Here is a 27637-nt window from a genome sequence, read left to right as displayed (position 1 = left end):
TCATCGGCTCCAACGATGACTGACAGGAAGCAGCACCAATGGCACAGAACTAAGAAAGTGAAAGTAAAAATTAACAGAAGGGGGGGCTTAACAGTAAGCTAGTAGACAGTCAGAAATAAAAGTAAATCGTCTGCATATAGCGCAATTTTGGCCGATCTGACTGGCCAATCTCAACACCCTGGATATCAATGTGAGTTCTAATAGTCTCTGCAAGGGGTTCCAGAATTAAGGCAAAAAGGAGAGGGGAAAGAGGGCAACCTTGCCTTGTCCCTCGGCCAAACGGAAAAGGCATGGAGCAACAGCCATTGGAAATCACACAAGCAGTAAGTGCCTGTAACAGTTTTACTCTGGTTGAGTTTGTTGTCCTCGCCAATAAAGACAATGTTGATGGAAGAGGTCTCAGGATGCTTTATTCAGCAGAAATACATGGAGCACAGTGAATTATTCGGGATACATGTCTCTCCCCTTCAGTCAGCACACTCGTTAGAAGAGCGAGAGAGAGCACACTCAAACCCGTCAGTGTCAAATGTGCTTCTAAAGTTATCATGTGCGTCACCAATATGTGCCCCTTATAAAACATTCTGCATGAATGGTTCCAAATAGAATTAATTATAACTCAGAGCACAAATATAAAATACGTTTTGATGGAGTTCATTATATTTTATAATTTTTTAACCAGCTATATGCGCAATAAAGAGTCAGAATCGAAACAACAAAGTCCGTGCCTAAATTAAATTTGCCCAACACTTCAAACATGTACCCCCATATTCTACGCGGTCAAATGCCTTTTCTGCATCTAAGGAAATGGGAAACACTTGAGTTTTAGAAAATTGTGAATACTGGATTATGTTTAAAAGTCTCCTGACATTGGAGAAAGACAGCCTTTGTTGGATAAAGCCTGTATGGTCTGGGTTTATTAGCTAAGGGAGGAATGATTCTAGTCTTCTTGCTAAAAGCTTGGAGAGCAGCTTACAGTCTACATTTAACAGGCACACAGACCTATAAGAGCCGCGTTCATTAGATGGTTTTATTTTTTTCTGAATCAATGAAATATATGAAAACCAATTTGAAAATGAACAAAAAAAACATAAGGTCTCTGGAATAACAACGTAAAGCAGCGACAGAAACAGAAGAAAAACTGACAGGATATTTCAGGGCCAATGACACTAAGGGCCCTATTTAACGATCTAAGCGCATGGTCTAAAGCGCAGGGCACAAGTTCACTAAGGTCGTGTCCGAATCCACTTTTGCTCGTTTAACAAGGGGAAAAATGGTCAGCACGCCAGGTGCATGGTCTAAAAGGGTTGTGCCTATTCTCTTAATGAGTAATGGGTGTGTTTTGGGATTTACGTGCGTTAAACCAATCAGAGTCTCATCTCCCATTCCCTTTAAATGCCAGTTGTGCTTGTGCCATGGCGGATTCGCTATTTACATGACAGAATTTGATAGTGGAAAGACCGAAACGCGTTTGCGCGAGGTAAAAGTGTGCAAGCAGATCATCTACGGCAGGCCTATTCAAATAGCGGCCCGGGGGCAAATTTGGCCCGATTGAAATTTATTCTGGCCCGCGGCAGATTAAAAAAATAAAAATAAAAAAAAGTCTAAAAATAAAAAAAGTCTAAAAAAAAATATCTACGAATCTGCCGCGGCGAACAGACAAGAGTACAGGCAAAGATTCTAGAGCGGAGCAGGTCGTCTCTATGGTGACAAACAAACACTCATTCTCGCCTATGATTCTCGCTGATTTGATGTTCTCACGCTGCCTATGACACATGCATCTAACATGGCGTTGTCCAAGCCAAACCACAAAGTTGACAGAGAAAATCGTAAGTTTCAGAGTGAATGGACGGAGAAGTACTTATTTACGGTGCCAACTACGGCAAGCAAGCGAGGGACCGATAGACCGGTGTGTTTACTGTGCAACGAATCAGTGGCTGTGGCCAAAGAATATAATGTGAAGAGACATTTTACTACAAAACATTCGTCTTTTTCTGCGCAATACCAAGAGGGCTCAGTGGAGAGACAACGTAGAATAGACAGACTGGTAACTTCTTTTGAGCAAAGTCAGCGTGCAATTGGCGGGTTTTGTACCGAACAAGAGAGAGCTTTCATTGCCTCTCTACGAGTGGCGTGGATACTCACGAGAATATATATATAAAAAAAATATTCTTGTTTTTAGTTAGTTTTCATCAAGAGTATGTTTAACGTTACAGCACATAGTTAGCAGATTTGTACTTACTGTACACTTGAAAAGTTTTTTTCTAGTTTTAAAAATACTCAATGTCTGAAAGATATACTTCAGGGATATTTGAATGTTGTTATTTCCCTAAATAAGACTTGATACTTGAAACTGCAGGTGCAGTTTTGCACTTATGACAGCTTTATTTTGATTGTTTGATTTTTTTTTATATATATAAGCTATTACTTATTACTGTTTTAAGGGTAAAAGCTATGTATGTCTCAGTTTGCAGTTTTGCAGTTTGGCCTATTCAATACAAGTTTAATGTGTTGAAATAATAAAGGAAACCAAACGAATAATGTACCTTTATTTCATATATTATGTACCTTAGTATATATAGTATATTTTAATTTCCTTTAGCTGATATCAATTTGTCCGTCCGGCCCTCACAAATTTTGGAATTTTCTAGTTTGGCCCCCCTGCAAATGTATTTGAATAGCCCTGATCTACGGGACAAGCCGGATTCCACCATATCTTTATGTACACAATAATCTTTTACATTGTAATCCTTTTAATATTTAATATACTTTTTTCACTCCTCCCATCACTGCAGCCGCCTACTCTCACATACAAACAAGCCTATTGATTCGCTGGTTCAGGTGTGTTTAATTGGGGTTGGAGCTAAACTCTGCAGGACAGCGGCCCTCCAGGACCGAGTTTGGTGACCCCTGGTCTTATGCATGTCATTGGTGATTCATTGTGTCACTGTCTTTTTTTCCTGTCACATTAAATAAAATATCACATCGCCACCTAGGAATTATAAGGTTCTATCTGCATTCTGACTGGTTTTGAGATGTTGAGCTTTAAAGGTGCATTAAGCAACTTTTCATGTTAAAAAATACCCGTTTTCTAACCCATAAATGCTTAAACAATTGCCTGATGGGCTGAATGAGCCCTTCTCTGATCACTGAGATTGTCTCTATAATTCTGTAAAGTAAAATAAATAAGAGGGATTCGGGCCGGAGTTTGAGACTGGGCGTGACGTCATGCGCGTTCACGGCACGCTCACATAGCTATGTCTGGCAGGTTTGTGTATTCGCCGGCATTCTCCGTAGAAGATGGATTGTAAGAGACCTGCTTGTAGTTCATTTCAAACACCAACGCAAACTCCACGTAAGATAAAAAAAAGAAAACTTTTGTCTAGTGCGTGCACATCTCTGGCTGCAGTTTCGCTTGCCACCAGAGGTGGCATAGTTCTGCAAAAACTCAGAATCTTGCGCTATGCACCTTTAAAGTTTTTGCATTCCATTCGACTGTGTAGAAAGAACCGTTTTATTTTCTAAATAAAAAGTTCCAAAATGTACAACTTAAAAAACAACATCACATAATGTAAAGAAGTGGTCACAGAATAAGAATATGTGAATAACTACATTTTTACGAAAATGTCAGATAGAACCTTATAATTCCAAGGGGACGACATGTGAAATGATAATAATTTTACATCCATTTAATTCTGCTTATACTCAAAAGTTACGATTTAAAGGACTGCATCATTGCTTGATTTTAACTGGTGTTCAAATATTTTCACCGTTATAGCTAATGCATGGTTGCGCAAATGAACTAACATCATTTAACAAACCTGCTTAAAATAAATAAACATAATCTCCTTATTTGTGGCATTATTATTATTTTTCTGTAACTCTGACTACATGTGCTGGAAAAAAAATTGAAATCATATTTCATAAAACCTTTAATATTGCCAAAGAAGTAAGGTAACACCAGTGACAAAAAAAATGGTATTTAAATAAATGCACAAAAAAATATAAAAAAATCATTAGGCTGTCATTTATGTGTATTCATAAAGTCAAAGGGTAATCTAATAATGTGGTCTAAGTTTAAATGTTAGAAAAAATTAAATCAATTTTAAGATTTAATTTTATAAAGCAGCAATATGACTTATGCACTTCGATTTACACTGTTATCTCGGGAAAATATTCTTACTGTTGTCTCTATACGAGCTGGCTTCTTGCCGACAACATCTTGTTTTGAGTTTGACATATCTTGTGGTTGTGTGTGATTTGGACAACTTCAAGTTGCGCCCACTTCCTGTTACGCCCCTCTCTTGCAGTCTGCAGACAGACCCATCTCCAAAAAGATGACCAGTAAAAAACTGTTAAACATCTTTAAACAACCCACTCCTGCAACCATGACTTCGAGATGAAAAGAAAGATAGAGACCAGAAACAACAGCAAAAAAAAAAAAAAAGTAAAAAAAAAAAAAAAAAAAAAAAAAACAGACCTATAAGCATACAGCCTACATATACAAACCTATAATAATCTCACAGTCAATATTTATAGACAGCAGAGGAACAAAAAAATGAGGTCATTGACCTAATAGATTATTCTAATAGAACAACAATGTAGTTATGACGGGAATATACTCAAATCTGTTCCGTACATCGTCATAGAATCAAGGCAAACCATTCAAAAAAGCTTGCACAAAATCCTTTTATGGGGAAAAACTGAGATGGAATAAGATGGATATATTGTGAAAATGATTCCGTTTTAGTTTATATATTAAACCACACATTTAATTTTGATCTACACATATTTTTAACGAGTTTGAAAATTTTAAACATTCTTTGCATTCTTTTTATCTCTTGATTTTAACCTTGACTGAGAAAATCACAAATGCTCTGACAGATGCCTTTATTTTTTTTATCTCATTTTAAGTCGTTTTTGTTAAAGCTTGTGAAGAGGACTTTTATTTTGGTGTGTTAGTATTACGTCATAAGGCGGCGCCGCGCTCCCATATCTGTGATTCTGCTGAAGAGAGGTTTGTGTTTTTAATCATTTAAAGTGTTTAATCCAATACAACACGGTCGTACAATTATATAGAGAACTTAGAAATTAATTAATTATTTTTGAATGTAACATTGCAATGTATATAATAGCATAATGCACATTGTTTTATATGAGTAAAGCGCATGAATAACAGAAAAGCTGCGTCTCAGTTCTCTCCCTATCTCGTCAATCAGTTTATCGTAAATTAATTCAGTCATAGCCAGGTTTCCATCTAACGTACGTTTTTTTTTTGCGGAAAACATTTTTGCGCTTCAAAATGTTTATGTATAGCAGATGAAATGCCATTTATCAATTACATTTCTGTAGTGTCAACACAATCTTTTTGCATTTAACTTTAGCACATAACTTAGATAGGCTACTTAAAATGTTAGCAGTAGTTTGGGAACACTTTTTGTCAAGTAAATGCGGCTTTACCGCAAATAAATGTAGTGGTCACGTGACAGAATAAGCCTAACAGTTACATGTGTTCGTGTTTTTGCTCCCGTTAAAGCTCCGTTTCTCTGTAACTTAGTTTAAATGTGCATTAATAATCTATTATTTATATTATTAAATTGTATCTCAAATTAATAGTCTACTGTTGATATTTGTTAAGAATAAGATGTATTATCCTAACATCTTTAACATAATTTATCATTATTTGTTATGTGTTTTTTCTTGATTAGGCTAAACATAAAAATTATTGAAATTAAAATGTGAAATCGTTGTAAGTGACAACATGGATATTTGAGTTATCTCAAGTTAAATCAGGTTTATTTTAGTTTAAAAAAGTTATTTTAAAAGAATTGCAACAATATTTTTTTTACAGTGTATACATTTTGAATAGGTAGCTAAGCCTAGGTGTTTCTCACATTTTATATATATAATAGGTCTATTACTAAGCATTAAAAGCCTCCACATTAAGCCTTGTCATGTAAATCAGTCATTCACTTGTACAAGTAAAAAAGTTGCTTGTGTGTGTTTGTAAATATAATTTATTCTGAAGCAATGTTTATATTTGTGTGTTATATTTATCTGCCCTGGCTGGGACCCAGTATAACAGTTCACACTTCAACTTTAATTTTTTGTCATTGATGTTTTAATCAGGCTACTTGTCCAGTTTGGCAAGTCAATTTCTCTTTTTCTTTCTCTTGCCCCTTCAAAAGATCCACTTGCATTAATGTCGAGCTCTGCATTGCGTTCTCCACCACTGGCTTGACCATGTTCACGGCGTTAAAGACTGTTGCAATATACAAGGACTGAACTTTTTTTATAGACCGTAACGAGCTGCTCACCGTCGTCTTCTGATATTCCCCAACATCATATTAATGATTAGCGGTAGCCTAATTTCAATCGTCTCATTTCTCTGTACGGTTTACACATTTTTGGAACGCAAAAGAAACTATATAATTTGCGATACGCAAAATTATGTTTGGCTCAAAGGCAGGTTTTTTTTGTAATGCAACAATTAGGCTAGTTTTTTAGGGATGACGTCATCTCACACCATTTTATCAGTAAAAGACCAACTAGACCTAGAAACTAGAAACGGCTGGAGACAGCAAAATTTCGTAGCTTTTTTTTGCGCATATTTACTTGTCAATAACAAAACAGCGTAAAAACGATATGGAAACATAACTAACTGAGAAGTAACGATGGAGAAGCTTTTCAAACCTGAGTCATTTGAACCAAATGCTGATGCAAATGTGAAAACTTCAGTCCTACCTGTGCATGATGGCAAAGATAAGTATACTGGAAATAAGGCTAGGGGTACAGCAAGGCAAAGATTGCCATTACATAAAGAATAACTAAACAAAGTGTTTGTATATTTTGTGTTCTTAATTTGAAGTGCTAGTTTAGAGTGTTTTTAGTCTGACCGGATCATTAACTCTCTCTCTGACTGACTCTCTTACCAGTGAACTGAACTACTGAACTAGATCTGATTGAGACGCTCTCAGAGATTTCGTTTTCATTTATTTTTCTTCCTTTTATTTTTTCTCATCTAAAACAGGAGAACATAAAAACTCCTGGTGAAGCGACTGAGATCCATGTGACACTATTATAAAGATGGCGTTTATTAAAGAGGAGAGTGAAGACATGAAGATTGAAGAAACATTCAGAGTCAAACAAGAAGAAACTGAGGAACAAACAGGTTGGTTTCATTCTCAAAGCTGAACTCGGTCATTTGATCCTCATTAAAATGTCCAACTCTACAGAAATGAGTGATATTTTTGAAGAATCACTAAGAGCAAATTTACATTCTGTTCCATAACATGTTGAATGAAATCTTATGTATTATTGAAATAGTCTTTCTATGGTCCCCACCTCCACTGAGTTTGATGTATTGACATGCAAATTAAGGGGTTAGGTCGCCCAAAAATGAAATATATAATTTAATCTCCTTCTAAACCCAAAATGAAGATATTTTAAATGAAATCTGAGAGCTTTGTGTCTCTCCATTGACAGCTACGCAAATACCAGTTTCAAAATGTTCATAAAGAGATAAAACGAATCCATATGAATTGAGCAGAAAAACAGACATGATTATAATGTGATGAACAGATTGAATTTAGTCTTTAGTTCACATAGGCTAAACATTCATCCACTCACACATCAGTGGTGAACCTTAGCTTAAGCATGTTCGCTTGATGTGCGAGAACCAATGGGGTTTATTCTCGCGTGTTACGCAACACGTTTAACATCGTTATATAATATACTAATATAATCTTATACATAATTCACTCGCTATATTGCTAAATATACCCGATTTTCCATATCAACAGAAAAATATGCCTGGATAACCTGGCTTCGCTTGAGACCCACCTACTTCACAGCATAGTTAATGATATGCTAAAGGCCGCCAGCACGCTAACCTGATTGGTTACAACATATTTGTGATGTAGAAAACACTGGCAATATCAAACGTCTTTTTTTCACTGCGGTATTAAGGAGAAAATACTCAGCAATGGTTTTGACTTATGAATTGGCACATGGTTTGTCTTAAGCATATTAAAAACACCACATAAGCCCTATTCGTACGGGATTAACTTTACAAGGGTAGATGGAGTGATGTAATTTAATCACAGGACGTCTGTAATATTAATGGCCAATTCGCACAGGATAAGATATCTCAGTAAAACTAGCAGAAGTGGGAGAGTAACTCGACTTGCGCACCGCCGTCACTCCTGTCGTCATGTGTGTATTACTCTGCTTCCTGATATCATGTGCGCAAACACGTATAACTTATATTTATATATATAAAACTGTTATGTCCGGTCGAACGATGTATTAATTACCTTCAGATTGGATTGTGTTGGTAACGATCCCTTATCTAACGCTAAAAGATGTTTCGTGCCTCTAACAAGTGCTTTCGATCTTCTTGCTGATCTGAATGGACTCGTCCCAGCATCTAGAACGCAACTGATGCTTGTTCAAGCGTCTCCATACTTGAAAAACTGCAGAAAACTATTTTTAAACTGGAAATTATGGATTATTTACGTACTTATTTACGGCGGGTCTATTGGCACTGGATTAGTATTACCTGAGGTGATTTTTCCGGACCTTTTTACAGAAGGTAAAAGTCGCCGTAATCTTTACTGACATGGCACATTCGGACGGGACTAAAATCTCAGACAAGCTCTGGTAATTATTACTTTACCCCACCTCTCCATGTATAACTAGTCCTGTCCGAATAGGGCTATAGACATATAAACATTTAAAAGCTTGATTTTCATGACAGGGTGTCTTTAAAGGATAATTTCGGTATTTAGCACTTTGAGTCTATTTTCTAGTTTGTTTTGGATGAACGAGTGGTGGACACAGAAATTTTGACGATGGGTCCGGTCTCGACTTTTTGACTCTTTTAGAATCGCCTTTGACCGCTTCAGAGTGGCTGTCTACCGGCACCACTAACCACTCTGTGAGTTGCACAGTTTTGAAACCGAACGTTAAGGGTTGTTTTAAGGACATGTTTGTGCATGGCCATAGACTCCCATTCTAAAGCGGTCATGGGCAATTCTAAAATAGTCAAAAAGTCGAGACAGGAACCATTGTAAAAATTTCTGTGTCCACCACTCTTGTTCATCCAAAACAAACTACAAAATACACTTAAAGTGTTGAATACCGGAATTATCCTTTAAGTTCACTTAAATTAAAAGTTGTTATATTTTTTGGAGCCTAATAAATGTTAAAATGTTTAGCTTTCAATTATACTGCAGTGTTGAATGGTGAGAATTGATGTTTAAAATTTAAAATAAATAAATTAAAGACATCAGTAGCAGTATTGGTATCAGTGATACTGGCCTTCATTCATAAAAAGATGCCATTAAACAATTATTTAAAATATGTTGTTTCTACATTCATTTGGAGATTAACTGTGAAATGATTTAATTATAAAACATATTAAAAACAAGCTATCTTGTGCAATTACAACAAAACTATCCCTATATAAAAACACAAATGCACGGAGTAAGCAAACATTTACGTGAGATTTGCAATGGTAACTGAACAATGTTTATATGTAAATGTAATGTACAGTATCACAATGTAAATATGTCATCAAATAAAGTGATCTTTCAATGGATGGACACTTTAAAAAAAATATATATTATATTAAAAATATCTATATGACAGTTGGCGGTTCTTCCATATCGTATCAAAGTATAGTATCGTATCAAAGTAGTATAGTGACAACACCACACATTTTTGTAAAATTTCAAAGGGTGCCGTGGCTGAAAAAAGGTTGGGAAACACTAGCTGTTTACATGGCTCAATCCGAATGAAATCAATCCGATTAAAGAATCCGAACAAGGTGTTTACATGGACGACAAATAAAGTAATCGGGTTGATGTGCGCGTTTACATGTCACAAGCTACATCTGATTTGATCGTTTTAGACATGCGCAGTTACGCACAATCAGTCCACTAGACGATTCCCGCCGCCGTTCGACGATGCGCATAACAGCACCCTCTTACCATTTCTTATTTTTTTTGTTTTAAAAATCAGATTTAACATTTACGTACTTCAGCTGCTAATTAGGAGACGACGAGCGTGTGATGTTCTGTGCCGTGCTGCTTGTATTTATCAAGCAATTAAAATGCCTCTGCCAGAGCCCAGAACAAGGCATTTGTGGATGAAAGTCCGAAGCAAGGACTGGTGGGACAACGTTGTCTTGCACCACTTACCGCACGCCATCTTCCCTTCAAAAACAACAGTGTCATACGTCATTTCTACGTCATTGCACATGCGCATTCCTTTCAGATTTGGTTTTCAGTCCGATTAAGTGTTTACATGTTCTCTTGATCGGATTACAAAAGGAATAAACCACCCCTTTCAATCCGATCGAAATTTCAATCGGATCAATTAAGGTGTTTACATGAAGGTTTTTCAATCCGATTGAGCCTTCAATCCGATTATAAGGGTCCATGTAAACACAGCCAGTGTTCTAGGTTATTATGTGTGCTGAGGTTTTTTGCCCAATAATTATAGAATCTCTTTTTTTTTCAGAATTAAGTAATAGGATTTACTAGTCTTCCAGTTTTTTATATCAGCTGTGCAATCCATTAATTTCATTAATTGGTAAGTTTCATCCGGGTGCGAAGAAATATAGAGCTGAGTATCATCAGCATAATAGTGAAAACTAATGCCATGCTTCCTAATGATATCTCCTAAGTGTTGCATGTACAGAGTGAACTCTGCAGGACAGCGGCCCTCCAGGACCGAGTTTGGTGACCCCTGATTTAAACCATGCAAATTTAATTCCACTAATGCCAACATAATAATAATAAAATCTATTCAAACGAACGTTATGGTCTATAATATCAAATGCAGCACTAAGATCCATTAACACTAATAGAGAGATACAACCACGACCGGATGAGCAAAGAGCAAATAATTTGTAAAACTAATGAAAGCTGTCTTAGTACTGTGATACAGTCTGATACTGACTGGTAGTCCTCGCAGATACCATTTTTTTAAAGAAATTAAGTTGTGAGGAGATTACCTTTTCTGTCAATGATGCTAAAAAAGTCAGATTCAGAATCGGCCAGTAATTGGCATTCTTTAGGATCAAGTTGCAAGTTTTCGGTATTCTAATGACAAAGAAAAATTATTGACATTAAAGGTACAATCTGTTATTTTTTTGAAAATGTGACTGTCACGGAGCAAACCCGTGATCATGAATCACTGTATGAAGGTACACCATATCAAACACACAAACATGTGCCGCATTAACGCAGTCTGTTTACTGACACGGATATCCTGGATATTCAGACTGCAGTATTGTGAATTTGCAATGTTTGTGCAATACTTGAATGTATTGTGTATAATGTGTTTTAGATATTTGAGGGTACAATGTGTATTTGTTTGTTATGTGTAGTGGATATGTACAACGTGTTTGGGTATCATTAGCCGCTAACATTCATTCATCATTATAGAGAACCACAACACAAATATGTTTGATTTGAAACTTTATTGAAAATTGTGTAACACATTATTATATATCTAACTTACCTGCTTGGAAAACATCTGTGAACAAACCTGTATTATTTTAAAAGCAGATTATTTAAACATGGTGCACATGCTGCCTGATTGGGAGAAACCATGTTGGGTAACTGGGGGGTTTCCAAATGTTCCTGTAAAGCAAGGTTTATAATTGTTAATTCATTGTTTTGCATTTGGTTTTGCATCATAGTTGCATGTTGTTGTTACTGTGTAATTTAATTATGGTTGTTGTTTAATATGCATTAGGGGGTTGGAAGTACATATGTTAGAAAGTAAACTTACCTGTAGAATGGTACATTCCAGGGTGTGGACTAGACTATAAATGGCTGCCAGAAGCATGGTGCAGGAGAGGTCAGGTTGGTTGTGTGAAGTGGAAGCAAGCTCATAGAAACTAGTTCCAGAAAGTTTGTTAACCAAACAATACCACTGTGGTTGTGGCTACCTTCCCACGAAACCTTGTAAATATTTGTTATTTTTAGTTTTCTTTTTCTTTGTTTTTGTTTTGTTTTGTTTGTTTGTTGTTTGCCATTGGATTTGCACTGTCTTCACAATAAATTCACCTTAATTGGGATTTCCTGGCGCATTGGTCTTATTATGCCTCTGATCGCGAGGGCGATCGCTAACAGATGGTGTCAGAAGTGGGATTAAGAGGCCAAAATAGACTGGAATGCCACCCAAAACGAGAGGACAGCAGACGGTGAACATGGATGCTGGGGATGGACAGCAAGCAGCAAGTGGAATTACAGAGGGAAGTGCACACCTGGCTACTGAACCTCCACCAACCACAGAAGGGGCAGCCCTCACGGCATTAGCGGGTATGTTTCAAACTTTCTTGCAGTATCAGAAGGACAGAGATGAGAGACAAGAAAGAGACATGGCTCGACGAGAACAACAGTTCAAAGTACTTACTCATCAGGTCACGCAAATCCAAATGGATGTAGAGCGCACCAGACATGGAGCTGCCACTGCAGACCAATCAGCCTCTCGGGGATTGGCTCCGGTGCCACAGTTGCCGAAGCTACAAGAGGATGATGATATAGAGCAGTACTTAACCACTTTTGAACGAATGGCAGAAGTGTACTTGTGGCCGAAGGAGGACTGGGCTATTCATTTGATTCCTCTACTCACAGGAAAAGCAAGGAGTGCATTTGTTGCAATGTCACCAACACTATCTTTGGACTATGACAGAGTCAAAGAAGCGATTCTAAAGAAATATGAAATCAGCTCTGAAACATATCGACTGAGATTTCGTTCACTGGATACACCAGTTGATGAATCCCCAATGGAATTATATGTTCGATTAAAGGATTTATTTTCCAAGTGGGTACAACTGGAAACAAGTAGCAAAAAGGACTTGATGGAGAAGCTGGTACTAGAGCAGTACATGAGGTTGTTGTTCCCAGAAGTAAGAACTTGGGTGAAGGAGCGAAATCCAGAAACTGCAGGAGAGGCAGCTAGCTTGGTTGAGGCCTACATCACAGCGAGGAGAGGTTCCTCTGGGTCATTTCTGTATGCTGGAAGCCTACCATCCAACAGAGGTAAGTCTGTGGGGTTTGGGGGTAGTTCGTGCTCTCAATGGCAAACCCAGACTATGAAACCCACCCACCCTAAAACCCAGACAGCTGTAACCTTGGGCCAATCATCAGACAAAAAAGATGTGGTCTGTTATAATTGTGCAGAACCAGGCCATACTAGTCCACATTGTCCTTTGAGGAAGCCTAAATCAGCCCGACTATGCTATATACCGACCTCTACACTAGGGCCCAGAATAGACAAAGAACCTACAGTTTCTGTATTGTTAAACGGTAAGCCAGTAACCGCTTTAGTAGACACTGGTTGTGCACGAACTTTGGTGCAGGCACAATATGTCCCAAGGGATTTCTGGACGGAGGGTACAGTTACAGTATGTTGTGTCCATGGAGATGAATCAGAATTGCCTACGGCTGAGGTATACATTGAGATTAATGAGCAGTCTTACCTGATGAAAGTAGGAATTACTACAACCTTGCCCTATCCAGTTTTACTAGGTACAGACATGCCCATATTAGCAGATTTGGTGCAGGAAACTGCGTGGTGTGGTGTTGTTACTAGAGCACAGGCTCAAAAGTTGACTCGATTGTCATCATCCAAAGATTTTGCAAAGAATACCCTTCAGGAAATGCCGTTCTTTGCTGATGAGATAATGGGGGAAACAAAGTCAAGTAAGGAAGAAAGGCTAGAAAAGAGGAGAAAATGGGTGGCCAATGTAATTAATTCCACAGAACAGTTGATGGTTGAACTGGAAGAACCTGAAGTTGATGAATTGGATGTAGGCATATCTAATGATATAGCTAGGTTACAGACAGAAGATGCAACATTGGCAGATTGCTTTCACAAAATTAGTGCAGAGGCTGCTGTGAATTTGTTAAATGATGAAACCTTTGTGATTGAGCAAGGTCTGCTTTACAGACAGTCTAAGGAAGATGGTACACAGTTAGTGGTACCAAAACTTTATCGCAAGGAAGTGGTTGAACTTGGTCATTCTAATCCTTGGTCAGGTCATTTGGGGTTTATGAAGACCTTAATGAGAATAGCAAAAAGATTTTATTGGCCTGGCATGTACAGCGAGATAAAGGATTACTGTAAAGCATGTCCTGAATGTCAGCTGGCAACGAGCAGAGCACCCAGTGTAGCACCGCTTGTACCCATTCCTGCCATTAGTATTCCATTTGAGAGAATAGGTGTGGATGTTGTGGGACCTCTGGAAACAAGTCAGAAAGGGAACAGATTTATTCTGGTGATCTGTGACTATGCAACCAGATACCCTGAGGCTTATCCTATGAGAGAAGTTACTGCGAATCAAGTTGCAACTGCACTACTTCATTTTTTCTCACATGTAGGGATACCTAAAGAAATACTGACTGATCAGGGCACCAATTTCATGAGTCGTACTTTACATCAGGTTTATCAATTGTTAGGTATTAAGAGAGTGCGTACTACCCCTTACCACCCACAGACTGATGGTCTAGTAGAGAGATTCAATCAGACCCTGAAAAGCATGTTAAAAAAAATTGTGTCTGGGACTGGCAAAGACTGGGATAAATGGCTACCCTATCTCTTATTTGCCTATCGGGAAGTTCCTCAATCAACAACTGGGTTCTCACCTTTCGAACTACTTTTTGCTCATCAAGTCAGAGGACCACTGGACGTGCTGAGAGACAGTTGGGAAGATAACAAGTTGCATAAACAGAACATACTCTCATATGTGCTTAAAATGAGAGAAAAGTTACAGCAAACTACCAGCATTGCTCAAGAGAATCTGCAACAAGCACAGCTTAAACAGAAAGCTTGGTATGACAAGAAGTCCAGGGCACGAACCTTTCAACCAGGAGAGCAAGTACTGTTATTACTTCCAACATCAGACAACAAACTTCTAGCCAAATGGCAAGGTCCATTCCAGGTAAAGAGGAAAGTTGGTTCCGTAACATATGAGATTGAAGTTCCATCGAGGCAACAACCTTTACAGATCTTTCATATTAACATGCTGAAAAAGTGGCATGAACAAGCCTCTCATCCGGAGACGACAGAAAATGTTGTAAACGATCTGCTGGTGAGGGCGGTTCAGGAGGAGGATGAAGTGGAAGAGCAGTACTTGCCTGTTCATCAGGATGACTGTTTCTTGAATTTACAACATCTGAATGCGGAACAGAAGGGACAACTGCAAGAGAGCATCCCTCAACAACTGTTCCTGAAAACACCAGGAAAAACAGACCTTGTCCAACATCACATTTACCTGAAAGATAATAAACCAATACATCAATGTGTTTACAGAGTGCCAGAGAAGTTAGTACTCACCATGAAGCAGGAGATTGAGACAATGCAGGAAATGGGAATTATCGAACCATCTTCCAGTGAGTGGAATAATCCCATCGTACTAGTTCCAAAGAAGGATGGAACACTTAGTGACTCAATGCAGTGAGTAAATTTGACCCATACCCCATGCCCAGAGTTGACGAGTTAATAGAAAGACTTGGCAGTGCCAAATTTCTAACAACACTGGATTTATGCAAAGGCTATTGGCAGATACCATTGAGCTCAGACTGCATGGAGTTCACAGCCTTTAAAACGCCTTTTGGACACTACCATTTCCGGGTCCTACCATTTGGGCTTCACGGAGCACCTGCAACATTCCAGAGAATGATCGATCAGATTCTACGGGGAACTGAGAAATTTGCAGCAGCATACCTGGACGACATTGTCATTTACAGTGAAACATGGGAGGAGCATCTACTACATCTAACAGAAGTACTGGCAAGAATAAAATCTGCAGGACTTACTATTCGTCCGGATAAGTGTACTATTGCCAAGAAGGAAACTATTTACCTGGGATATAAGCTAGGACATGGAGTTATTCGTCCTCAAGTTGGGAAGATTGAAGCCATCAAACATGCTGAACAACCTACTTCAAAGAAGCAGGTACGATCTTTCCTGGGCCTAGTTGGATGGTACAGACGTTTCATTCCTCACTTCTCTGCAAGAGCCATAGCTCTTACTAACCTTACGAAGAAGGATAAACCAAATAAGATTGATTGGACTGCAGAATGTGAGAGTGCTTTCAAGGATTTGAAAGATGCATTGTGTGAAGAGCCTGTTTTGAAGAGTCCAAACTTTGATCAGACATTTACAGTTCAGACTGATGCTTCAGAGTTCGGTCTGGGGGCGGTACTTTTGCAAGGACAACCTGGTGAGTTACAACCCATTGCCTACATTAGCAGGAAACTTCTTGCCAGAGAATCAAGGTACTCAACGGTAGAAAAGGAATGTCTAGCTGTGAAATGGGCTTTGGATTCCTTTAGATATTACCTGTTGGGTAGAAAATTCACCCTAGAGACTGATCATCGGGCCTTAGCTTGGTTGGGCCGCATGAGAGACACTAATGCCCGTATTACACGGTGGTTTTTAGCTATACAACCCTTTGACTTTGAAGTATTATATCGGACTGGTCCTGAGAACTGTGCGGCTGATTTTCTCTCTAGGACACCACAGGAGGTGTCCAGGGGAAGGGGGAGGAAATGTCACGGAGCAAACCCGTGATCATGAATCACTGTATGAAGGTACACCATATCAAACACACAAACATGTGCCGCATTAACGCAGTCTGTTTACTGACACGGATATCCTGGATATTCAGACTGCAGTATTGTGAATTTGCAATGTTTGTGCAATACTTGAATGTATTGTGTATAATGTGTTTTAGATATTTGAGGGTACAATGTGTATTTGTTTGTTATGTGTAGTGGATATGTACAACGTGTTTGGGTATCATTAGCCGCTAACATTCATTCATCATTATAGAGAACCACAACACAAATATGTTTGATTTGAAACTTTATTGAAAATTGTGTAACACATTATTATATATCTAACTTACCTGCTTGGAAAACATCTGTGAACAAACCTGTATTATTTTAAAAGCAGATTATTTAAACATGGTGCACATGCTGCCTGATTGGGAGAAACCATGTTGGGTAACTGGGGGGTTTCCAAATGTTCCTGTAAAGCAAGGTTTATAATTGTTAATTCATTGTTTTGCATTTGGTTTTGCATCATAGTTGCATGTTGTTGTTACTGTGTAATTTAATTATGGTTGTTGTTTAATATGCATTAGGGGGTTGGAAGTACATATGTTAGAAAGTAAACTTACCTGTAGAATGGTACATTCCAGGGTGTGGACTAGACTATAAATGGCTGCCAGAAGCATGGTGCAGGAGAGGTCAGGTTGGTTGTGTGAAGTGGAAGCAAGCTCATAGAAACTGGTTCCAGAAAGTTTGTTAACCAAACAATACCACTGTGGTTGTGGCTACCTTCCCACGAAACCTTGTAAATATTTGTTATTTTTAGTTTTCTTTTTCTTTGTTTTTGTTTTGTTTTGTTTGTTTGTTGTTTGCCATTGGATTTGCACTGTCTTCACAATAAATTCACCTTAATTGGGATTTCCTGGCGCATTGGTCTTATTATGCCTCTGATCGCGAGGGCGATCGCTAACAGTGACCATTTTAGTTTTTCACCATCCAGAGAATGGAATTCACGAATCATATAAATAATATATCAGCTAATAAATTAGTTATTTTTTATTACCTGTATGTTTGATTACACTATTTTATGTCATCGTAATGAATTAGCTGCAAGGAACATGAAATGCTATATTAGCCTGCATTAGCACTAGCATTTAATTTCACTGCCATAGACTTGGTCACCAGACTTGATAAAAAGTGTTACTGAAGTACAAACAAAGTGCAATATAACTGTATACAATAAATAATGTATATTTGCTTACCTGTCTATTGGAGCTTTTCCACTGCATGGTACGGCTCGGTTCGGCTCGCTTCGCTTTTCCACTGCGTGGTACGACTCGGTACGACTCGGCACGGCTCGGTTCGCTTTAGCTCGGTTTGCTTTTCCACTGCAGTTAGTACCGCTTCAAAGTGGGTAGGATTATAGACTGATCGTTATAGTTGAGCCGCCTCTACTGCCATGACATCATTGATCCTGGTTTAATTTCTCTGTTTCTCCCAAAGCCTGCTTGCCTCTGTAGATCTACTTGTGTGTGTGAAGTTTTAGCTCAAAATATCTAAATTTTCCACATAAATATTTTTATATTGACACTTTTCCACTGCATGGTACGGCTCGTCTCGGCGCGGAACGGTTCGGCTCGCTTTGCTTTTCCACTGCGTGGTACGACTCGGTACGGCACGGTTCGGTTCGCTTTAGCTCGGTTGCTTTTCCACTGCAGTTAGTACCGCTTCAAAGTGGGTGGGACTGATCGTTAATAGTTGCCGCCTCTACTGGCTCGGTAGTCACTTTTTATTTTTAAGTTTGTAGGTCCGGTGGTAGCCGTGTGCTGCTAAGAGCTGTGCTACTTCTTGGAACACTTTTTCATTCCGTGTTGCCCCATCCAGCTCTCGCCGGATCCGCTCCTCGGCATCCAACGAGAGGAACGTCTGCACCTCGTCCACTGACCACAATTCAGCCATTTCTTGTTTGATATTTTTTTTACTTCTTTTGTCAAGTAAATACTTTAAAAACAGGTGCTACCGTGTTGGCTGTTGTCTGGCTATTTAAATCTAGCGAGTTTAGTGTCTCGTGTCACAAATACAATGACGCTGAAGTGACGATTCTGTCTGACCAATCAGTGATTGCAGTGTTTTCACGTCACGTTTAGTTGTATCGGTGCGGTACGCTTGGAACCTCAACAGAGGTGGTACCATTAAAAGCGAGCCGAACCGTACCATGCAGTGGAAATGCGCCATAAGTGAGCCGAGCCGTACCGTACCATGCAGTGGAAAAGCGCCAAAGTGTGCCGTGCCGTACCGAACCGTACCGTACCATGCAGTGGAAAAGCGCCATATAGCATGTTAAAGTTGTCACTTTTTGAGGGTTAGCAAAAACTCACCGTTTTGTGCCTGGCCCTTTAAATGCAAATTAGCTGCTGCTCCCGACACTTAGGGTGGGGTTTCAAGAGCTTGTGTTTGCTAGCAGCGCCCATTACCTCACACAGACGCACTAAAATGTCAGAAACAATTCTGCCTTTAATGTTTAAATGGAGTCAGACAAAGATGGAGAGACTCAAGAAGAAGTGACAACACATAGAATGCAACAGGACGTCTCTGATGAGTTTATGTTGCTGATGTGGAGTTAACTATCTTCAATTAGCATATTCTGTCATGGTAATATATAAATCGCTCGTATAGGAACTGTTGTGAGATGCACACAGAGTGACTTTCTATTGCATGTGAAAAGACAGATGCTACAGTTTGAGCAGACTCACAAATGTGCTCGACTACAACAACTCTTCCTCTTCTCAACATGGACTGCGTGTTCCCGTGGGCGGGGTTATGTAAATTTTAGGGTTGGTGATATCACTAACCCGTGAGGAATGTCGTGTAGTCCCTACCAGCCGTTTGTAGTCCTTAAAAAAACTATATCTTTAAAAGCAAATCTCTCCCTTTACTTTGAACTTTGAGCGTTGCAACTTTGCAGTGGTTATTTGTGCTCAAAAAGCAACATTACACACTAACTAAAGTTAGAAAAGTGAAATCATACTCAACCACCCCTTTAACGTAAGCCGCTAATGAGGGATCTATGTTTGTATATAAATATATATATATACACATTATTTAAAACTGAAATTTATCTGGATTTACAAATCCTTGGGAAATTGTGGGATAATTTATGTACACAACTGCATGAAATATATCACACTGTGCAAGGTTTTTTTTTTTATTACAAAAATCTGGAAGCGTCTTTTTCAGTAGCTTAGTTGGTATAGTGTCTAACATACATGTTGTTGATTTTGATGATTTAACGAGTTTAGACAATTCTTCCTCTCCTATAGCAATGAATGAATGGAACTTTTCCTCAGGGACACTACAATGCACTCTCTGATGCGATACTGTAGTAGACTGTGGGGTTATAAATTTCTCTCTAATATTATCAATCTTGCAAGTAAAGAAGTTCATAGTCATCACTGCTGTGCTGTTGGGAAACGTCTGAATTTTAAGTTAATTTAAAATAAAGCTTAAGTTAATTTAGCCACTGTATCAAATACCTAGGGTGGTGTTTGTTTTCTTCTAAGAAAATCGGAAAGAAGCAGACCTAGCAGTTTTTAAGGCCTTTCTGTATGCAATAATGCTTTCTTTCCACAAAATGCGAAAAACCTCTAGTTTTGTTTTCTTCCAGCTGTGCTTGATCTGTCTGTGTTTTCACTGTTATACAGTAGGGGGGTGCTATGATATCTTCTAAAAGAGTACTGAATCTCCTGATCAAAACGCATGCGAAGATGCAGAAACAAGTGATATCATATTTAATCATATGCATATGTAAAATAATGCGATCATCAACATTACCGGCCCCCTGAAATAAAAATGTATTTTTAGCTTATAGTATGAAGATGTTAGCCTTAAAGGATAATTCCGGTATTTAACACCTTGAGTCTATATTGTAGTTTAATTTGTTTATTTTGCTATAGTGGAACTATTTTTTCAGACACTTCACAACCGTGTAACTTCCGCTCAATATTTGAATCTGAAGCATTAGCACACTCCCGACCACTTGATGGCGATAACCGATGTTTATGTCTCGTGGGACACTCACGGTCACAGTCGAGTTCAACTTCATATTGCACTGGTCAGTGGTCATGTCTTTGTTTGTTTATTTCGCTTACTCTCCCGGAGCACAGTTGCTCTCATAGATATTATATAGCCTAGAGACTAGATGCCATATTGGCCGCTGGGCACTGAGAAATACGGCCGCCATCTTAAACCAGTCGTACTCCTAGTTTCGTTGCTTAGCAGCAGTCAGATTCCAGAGCACTGTGGAGCATTTTCCTGTTCTAATCGGCGGACCAGCGCAAATAGGGCCCGGGATTACTTTTCACAAGTAAATTTTAACATCACCGTACTTTTGGTTGTATTTTGTGAATAGAATATTACCAGATAATTGAGAAGGAGCGAGGATCTTTGATATTACTGTACTGAAATCGTAGACAGCTAACGTTAGCTAGGCTATGTTTATTGTTTACTGCATCACTCGGCATGGATGGAGAGGTGAGGTAAAGTAATAATTACAAGAGCTTCTCGGTTATCAGATACAAGCATTCAACGGCCCTGTAGTATAAACATATCTACATATAACGTTAGGTTATTTGTGTTTGTGCACGTGATATCAGGAAGCAATGTAATAACGTTACCTGTGTAATAACGTTACACACATGACGGCGATGCGCAAATCGAGTGTGTGTGTGTGTGAGTTTGAGAGAGTAAGTGTGTGTGTGTGTCACAAATCATTATTGTTTCTTCAACTTATTAAAATATCTTACTTTACTGCAACTATATGTTTCTGCTTCTTTATCATATTTATAGTGTGTGATTTATAAAATACCTTATATCCTACATCACATATTTTGATTTTGGACGTCTGGTCACTTTATATCTTATATCAGAATATTATATTACTGTTAAGCCTACTATGAATATTAAAATATGCCGAACCATGTGTCCTGTATTATAGCTACATGAATGACATTTGCAGAAAAAAACCCCGCGTGAAAATCAGTTGGGTATTCAGTGAGGAATGATTAATTAAATGCGCTGACAGCTCAGTGTAATCTGTATGGCAGGAGCAATGAGTGCAGCGGGTGACCGGTCTATGATGGCGGCCCCACGGCTCGACCGCGCTAGTAGCCAGTAGCGGTCGATAGGGATCTATCTATATGATGTCTATGGTTGCTCTGCTCGCTAGCCTTATGAGAAACGGAAGCGAGCAAAAAGACTACATCGACCAAATGTAAACAGCCCCCTTTCCGTTTCCGTTAGCGCATTTATATTAACGAGCACTCAGTCCTTCAACAGAATTCAATGGGATTTTACAAAATGACGAATAAAACACGACAGAAACTGTATTTCGCAACACTTTTTGTTTCTGGAACATCAACTAACATCATTAATCACTCGGTGAGTTGCACAGTTTTGAAAACTAATGTTAAAGGTTGTTTTAATGACATTTTCGGACATGCCCATTGACTCCAATGTTAAATGGGTCCATGGCCAATTCTTTTATAGTCAAAAACTCGAGAGAGGAACCATTGTCAAAAAAATGTTGTCCACCACTCTTGTTCATCCAAAACAACCGACAATATAGACTCAAGGTGTTAAATACTGGAATTATCCTTTAAGGTTATGAATAAGCTGGTGTGTTCCAAACCAATGACAAAATTCACATTTAGGAGATACAAGCAATCAAACTGCTCTCTAGAATGTAAAGCGTCCCGCCCCCTATGTTATAAATACTACCTGGCCAAAGCGACCGGTGTTCATTGACACGGCGTTTATTCATTCATACAACCACTGATAAACACATTCGGTTTTGATGAGAAAAAAATATATATGAGTGCGGATTCTAACCCAAAAGTTATACCACTAGACCATTAAAGGACACAAGCTACATATGTGGAATTCTCGGCACTAACAATATACAGTAAATTAGTGGATCTCATTGAAATTAACTTCTGGACATTGTAATGTAATTTTTTCTGGAAAAATTCCTATTGTACACGCATATTATACATATATCTGATTTAGCATTGTATACTGTAGCAACCTCCTTCCCCCCACACCCCAGTCCCACCCACTTTAAAAAAAAAAATACGCCACTGGTTGATGTGTGTTCAGTTGCTTGAGTTTTCGGTTTTCCAACTGTATGTTGGTTAAGAATGAAATGGCTAGAATTTATTCACACCTCTACTATTGAATCCAACGTATCACCAGTACTCTGATTCGTTTCCTTGGTGCTGTCAAGTACGATTTGCAGTCTGAGGTAAACTAAACTCTATTGGCTATTTGAGAAGGAGCCATTCAATATGCCCTGCCTGTTTCAGTGAAAATTATATCAACATATCATACAAAGCTGCGCATTCCAAGGCACTTCAGTGGGCCTTTAAAAAGTATATAAATCAAAACTAATGTTACTGAATGAAGTTTCGAGCTGTAGGCCTCTGAAGCTTTGTCGGTGTGAATGGACTCGATCTACTCCATCTGTGTTTTGATCATAGTTCTGAATATCATCCAGATGTAGTCTTTGACAACATGATTTTGAAAACATGAAACCTACCCACATTCCAGTGTTGCACTAAAGGCACCGGATGGCGGTGCTACCGGCTTGGGCCCTCCATCGCTGCTTGCAGCTTTAATTATATATATATATATATATATATATATATATATATTATAAATATATAATATATATTATATATATATATATATATATGCTTGGAAACATCACAGTGGAGCGGTGCTTACTGTGAACGGTACGAACTGTACAACTGACTATTTAAACAGAGCAGTGTAATTTTTTTATGTTAGGTTGACTATTTTATTATTAAATTTTATTAAGGCTATAATGAACATGCTGCGATGTCAAGATTGGAATGCTGTGTGTGTGTGTGTGTGTGTGTGGGGTGTGTGTGTGTGTGTGTGTGGCTCGATCGAATGGAGACAAAAAAACATACTCCGTCATTTTGTTCACACAGGACATCATTCAAAGTGTTTCTCTATATTTGTGTACACTCGCAATAAAGCACAACATTGTGCTTTTGTTAAACTATAAACTCTTGTCAATCTGTAACCTAAAACTGTCACCCAACCAAAATATCACACACACACACACACACACACACACACACACACACAGACACAGAATGGCAGAGAGACAGAGAGAGACACAATCCACATTCAAACCACAATATCTGACTTTCTGTTGGTCGGAGCTAATGACTGTAAATTAAAAAGTTGTTCGGCTTGATAAGATCAATATACACGCTGAGTTTTGTAACTGTAGGTAAAACTATAACTAAGTTATAACACACTTTATGCATCCTTTTTTAATCATAAATTTGTTTCCTCGCCACGGCCAAACCGTTCGAGATATCAAAAATCCCCTGGCAATTTATCATCTTCCATGTCTTGACTTCATGCTGACCGAGTTTCGTGGTCATCGGATGAATTCTCTAGGAGAAGTGTTTCAAATTCGAGAGCAAGCGTTCTCCAATCAACCCGTAATAGCCGACTTCCTGTTAGGCTGGCGTAAAACTTGACCCAGGGAAAGTTGTTCGGCCCGATTAAATCTATAAGTGTACCGAGTTTCATATTAATTCATGCAAGCGTGTTTGATATACGGACAAGTGTTCGAATCCCATTCCAGGGGGCGCTGTCGAGCCCCCCTGCCACGCCCGGGTACCAGCTTCAGCCTGGCCCTGATGGGTTCTGACCTGTGTGCAAAATTTCAAGAGTTTTCGAGCATGTTAAGGCCCTCAAAAGTGCCAGAGATTTTGCACACAGCAGAGAAAGGGTTAAACTAAACTAGCCCCCCTCCTCACACACACTCTCACACACAGAGGGGCAGAGGGAAAATGCTCCAAACAGTACACATTCAAACCAAAATATCTGACTTCCTGTTGGTCGGAGCTAATGACTGTAAATTAGAAAGTTGTCCGGATCGAAGAGAAGAATATACGTACCGAGTTTGGTTACTGTAGGTAAAACTAATACCCCATTTTTGACTAAAGGTGGCGCTACTGAGCCCCTTACCAAGCCCGTTTCTGAAACTTCGCACAAGTGTACTAGGCAATAAATGTGATATGCATGTTGAGTTTCATGCAATTTGAAGCATGTTAAGAGCCTCAAATGCATCCAAAAAGAATATAAAAGTTTAAAGCGTTGCCATGGCGACAGTATTAAAGATATCAATAATCCTTTCACAGGTCTACATCTGTCGTGTGTTTACATTATACAGATGAAGTTTGAAGCAAATCGGGTAAAAATAAGAGGGTGATTTCAAAGCATTTTGAAAGTGACACACTTCCTGCTGCCAGTTGGTGGCGCTATAACTTTGACTCACAATAGTCACATCCATGTGATCGGCCTCTTACAGCGAACACACTGCTGAAGTTTCATCAAGATCAGTTAATGTATGAGGATGTTATAACACACTTCCTGTTTCCAATATTCGCCATAAATTCGTTTCCTCGCCACGGCCAAACCGTTCGAGATATCAAAAATCCCCTGGCAATTTATCATCCTCAATGTCTTGACTTCATGCACACCGAGTTTCGTGGTGATTGGTTGAATCGTCTAGGAGGAATATTTTAAATTCCATTGCATGTGTTTTTTAAACTACGCCAAATAGCCGACTTCCTGTTGGGCTGGGGTAAAAAGTCAGAGCATGAAGGATATATGAACCGATGAGATCTATAAGTGTACCGAGTTTCATATTATTTCATGCAAGCGTGTTTGATTTATGGACCAAGTTTTCGGACCCCGTTCCAGGGGGCGCTGTCGAGCCCCCCTGCCACGCCCGGGTACCAGCTTCAGTCCGGCTCTAATGGCCGCGGGTTCTGACCTGTGTGCAAAGTTTCAAGAGTTTTTGAGCACGTTAAGGCCCCCAAAAGTGGCAAAAACCTTGAAAAAAAATTATTATAAAGAAGAAGAATAACAAAAAACCCTTAGAAGAACAATAGGGCTCTGCGCCCTTTCAGGGCTTGGGCCCTAATAATATCTCTCAGGGGAAGCAGGAATAAAAAGCAGAGGACCTAATACTGAGCCCTGTGGTACTCCATAATTGTATTTTATAATATTTTAGACATAAATGGGTCTATAACTATCTTGTCCTGGGCACGTTTGTTTTTTGATAGCTGACAGTTTGAACATTTTTAGTTAAGAGTTAACAATATTGTGAAGAGGTTTTGAGATTGCATGTAACACCTATCTTAGTAGCTTAGTGTGTGTATAGTATCTAACATACATGTTGTTGCTTTGATACTGTTGATTTTGATGTGTGTTGCTTTGTACCATTAAACTGGGCTTAATTTGTATATGTCTGTTTTTTTGTTTTTTTTTTTGCCTTAGACCTGATGGCACTGAAAGAGGAGAGTCGAGAACGGAATGAAATAGAAGAGAAAGACCAGTATGACAAACAGAATGATCCTATTACTGAGGAAAGGTCATTTAGTTGCTCACAGACTGAAAATACTTCACGAAAAAGAGCAAATGGAAGTTATTTGACCTGCCAACAGTGTGGAAAAAGTTTCAATAGAAAAGGACACCTTAAAGTCCACATGAGGGTTCACACAGGAGAGAAGCCTTTTACCTGCAAACTGTGTGGAATAAGTTTCACTCAAGAAGTAATCCTTAACAGGCACGTTAGAATTCACACTGGTGAGAAACCTTTTACCTGCCAACTGTGTGGAAATAGATTCAGTAGGGAAGGAAGCCTCAAAAGCCACATGAGAATTCACACTGGAGAGAAGCCTTACATATGCCTTCAGTGTGGGAAATGTTTCACTCAAAAAGGACACCTTGAAAGCCACATGAGAAGTCACACAAAAGAGAAGCCTTTTACCTGCAAACTGTGTGGAAATAGTTTTATTCAAAAAGGAAGCCTCAAAAGCCATATGAGAATTCATACGGGAGAGAAGCCGTTCACCTGCAAACTGTGTGAAAATAGTTTCAATCGAAAAGCAAGCCTTAAAAGCCACATGAGAATTCACACTGGAGAGCAGCCTTTCACATGCCAACAGTGTGGAAAGAGTTTTACACACAAACCAACTTTTAATAACCATGTGAGGATTCACACTGGAGAGAAGCCTTTCTCCTGCAAACTGTGTGGAAAAGGTTTCATTCGAAAAGCAAGCCTCAAAAACCATGTGAGGACTCATACTGGAGAGCAGCCTTTCACATGCCCTCAATGTGGGAGAGGTTTTACATATAAAACTACCTTTAATGCCCACATGAGAATTCACACTGGAGAGCAGCCTTACACCTGCCCTAAATGTGGAAGGAGTTTTAGACAAAAACCAACATTTAATGCCCACATGAGAGTTCACACTGGAGAACAGCCTTACACATGCCCTACATGTGGAAGGAGTTTTAGACAAAAAACAACTTTAAATACCCACATGAGAGTTCACACTGGAGAAAAGCCTTTCTCCTGCCAACAGTGTGGAAAAAGTTTCACTGATAAAGGAAACCTTAAAAAACACATGAGAGTTCACACTGGAGAGAAGCCTTTCACATGTGATTAGTATGGAAATAGTTTTGCATGTAAAGTAAACCTTGATTCACATTTTTGATCAGTTTAATAAAAAAATGAGACCCTATTTTTGTTAATTTTGTGGGAAGTGTTTAAAAAAATTAGGCTACACTCACCCCGCAACTGAAGTTATAGGGATTGTAGTTAATCCATGATCCAGACAGGCCAGCTGCTCCCCGAATTGGAATGCAATGTGATTCGGGCATTAATTGCAAAGTTTTACGCATCAAGCGCAAGAAGACTGGAACTCGCATGCTGTTTTCTGTCTGCACAGCACGTCAACACCTAATTCAGTTCTCTTTCTCTTCCTTTTGAGCTTGAATGGACATTAACATTAAAATTAAGTCAAAATGCCCGTCTCTGCGAGTGTCCTTGTAAACAGTTGGTCATGTTTTGTAAACAACTGAGAAAGAAAACAGATGCGCATCATTATATTGGATCCGTTCTTTCGTCTTGACAACAGCCTAATATCCGCAGCTGTTTTTCACAAATGTTAATC

The 27637-nt window shown here is 38.8% G+C and overlaps 1 protein-coding gene across 2 annotated transcripts; it reads left to right on the top strand.

Annotated features, from left to right (window-relative positions):
• The first annotated feature begins 45 nt into the window (after positions 1 to 45).
• On the top strand, positions 46 to 27637 carry LOC307004769 (uncharacterized protein). 2 transcript variants are annotated; one of them, XM_079624246.1, is made up of 3 exons: positions 46 to 323; positions 7028 to 7168; positions 25956 to 27637. In XM_079624246.1, the coding sequence occupies exons 2-3, from the start codon at positions 7084 to 7086 to the stop codon at positions 27128 to 27130; spliced, it is 1260 nt and encodes a 419-aa protein (XP_079480372.1). In that variant the 5' UTR covers positions 46 to 323; positions 7028 to 7083; the 3' UTR covers positions 27131 to 27637. The 2 variants fall into 2 exon arrangements, with proteins under 2 accessions (XP_079480372.1, XP_079480371.1); XM_079624245.1 differs by lacking the exon at positions 46 to 323 and adding an exon at positions 4950 to 5014.

The sequence above is a fragment of the Phoxinus phoxinus genome, assembly GCF_949152265.1.
Source record: "Phoxinus phoxinus genome assembly, chromosome: 9".
NCBI classification, from domain to species: domain Eukaryota; kingdom Metazoa; phylum Chordata; class Actinopteri; order Cypriniformes; family Leuciscidae; genus Phoxinus; species Phoxinus phoxinus.
The sequence above is the reverse complement of the archived record's forward strand: the minus strand, read 5'-3'. Positions and strand labels throughout refer to the sequence as shown.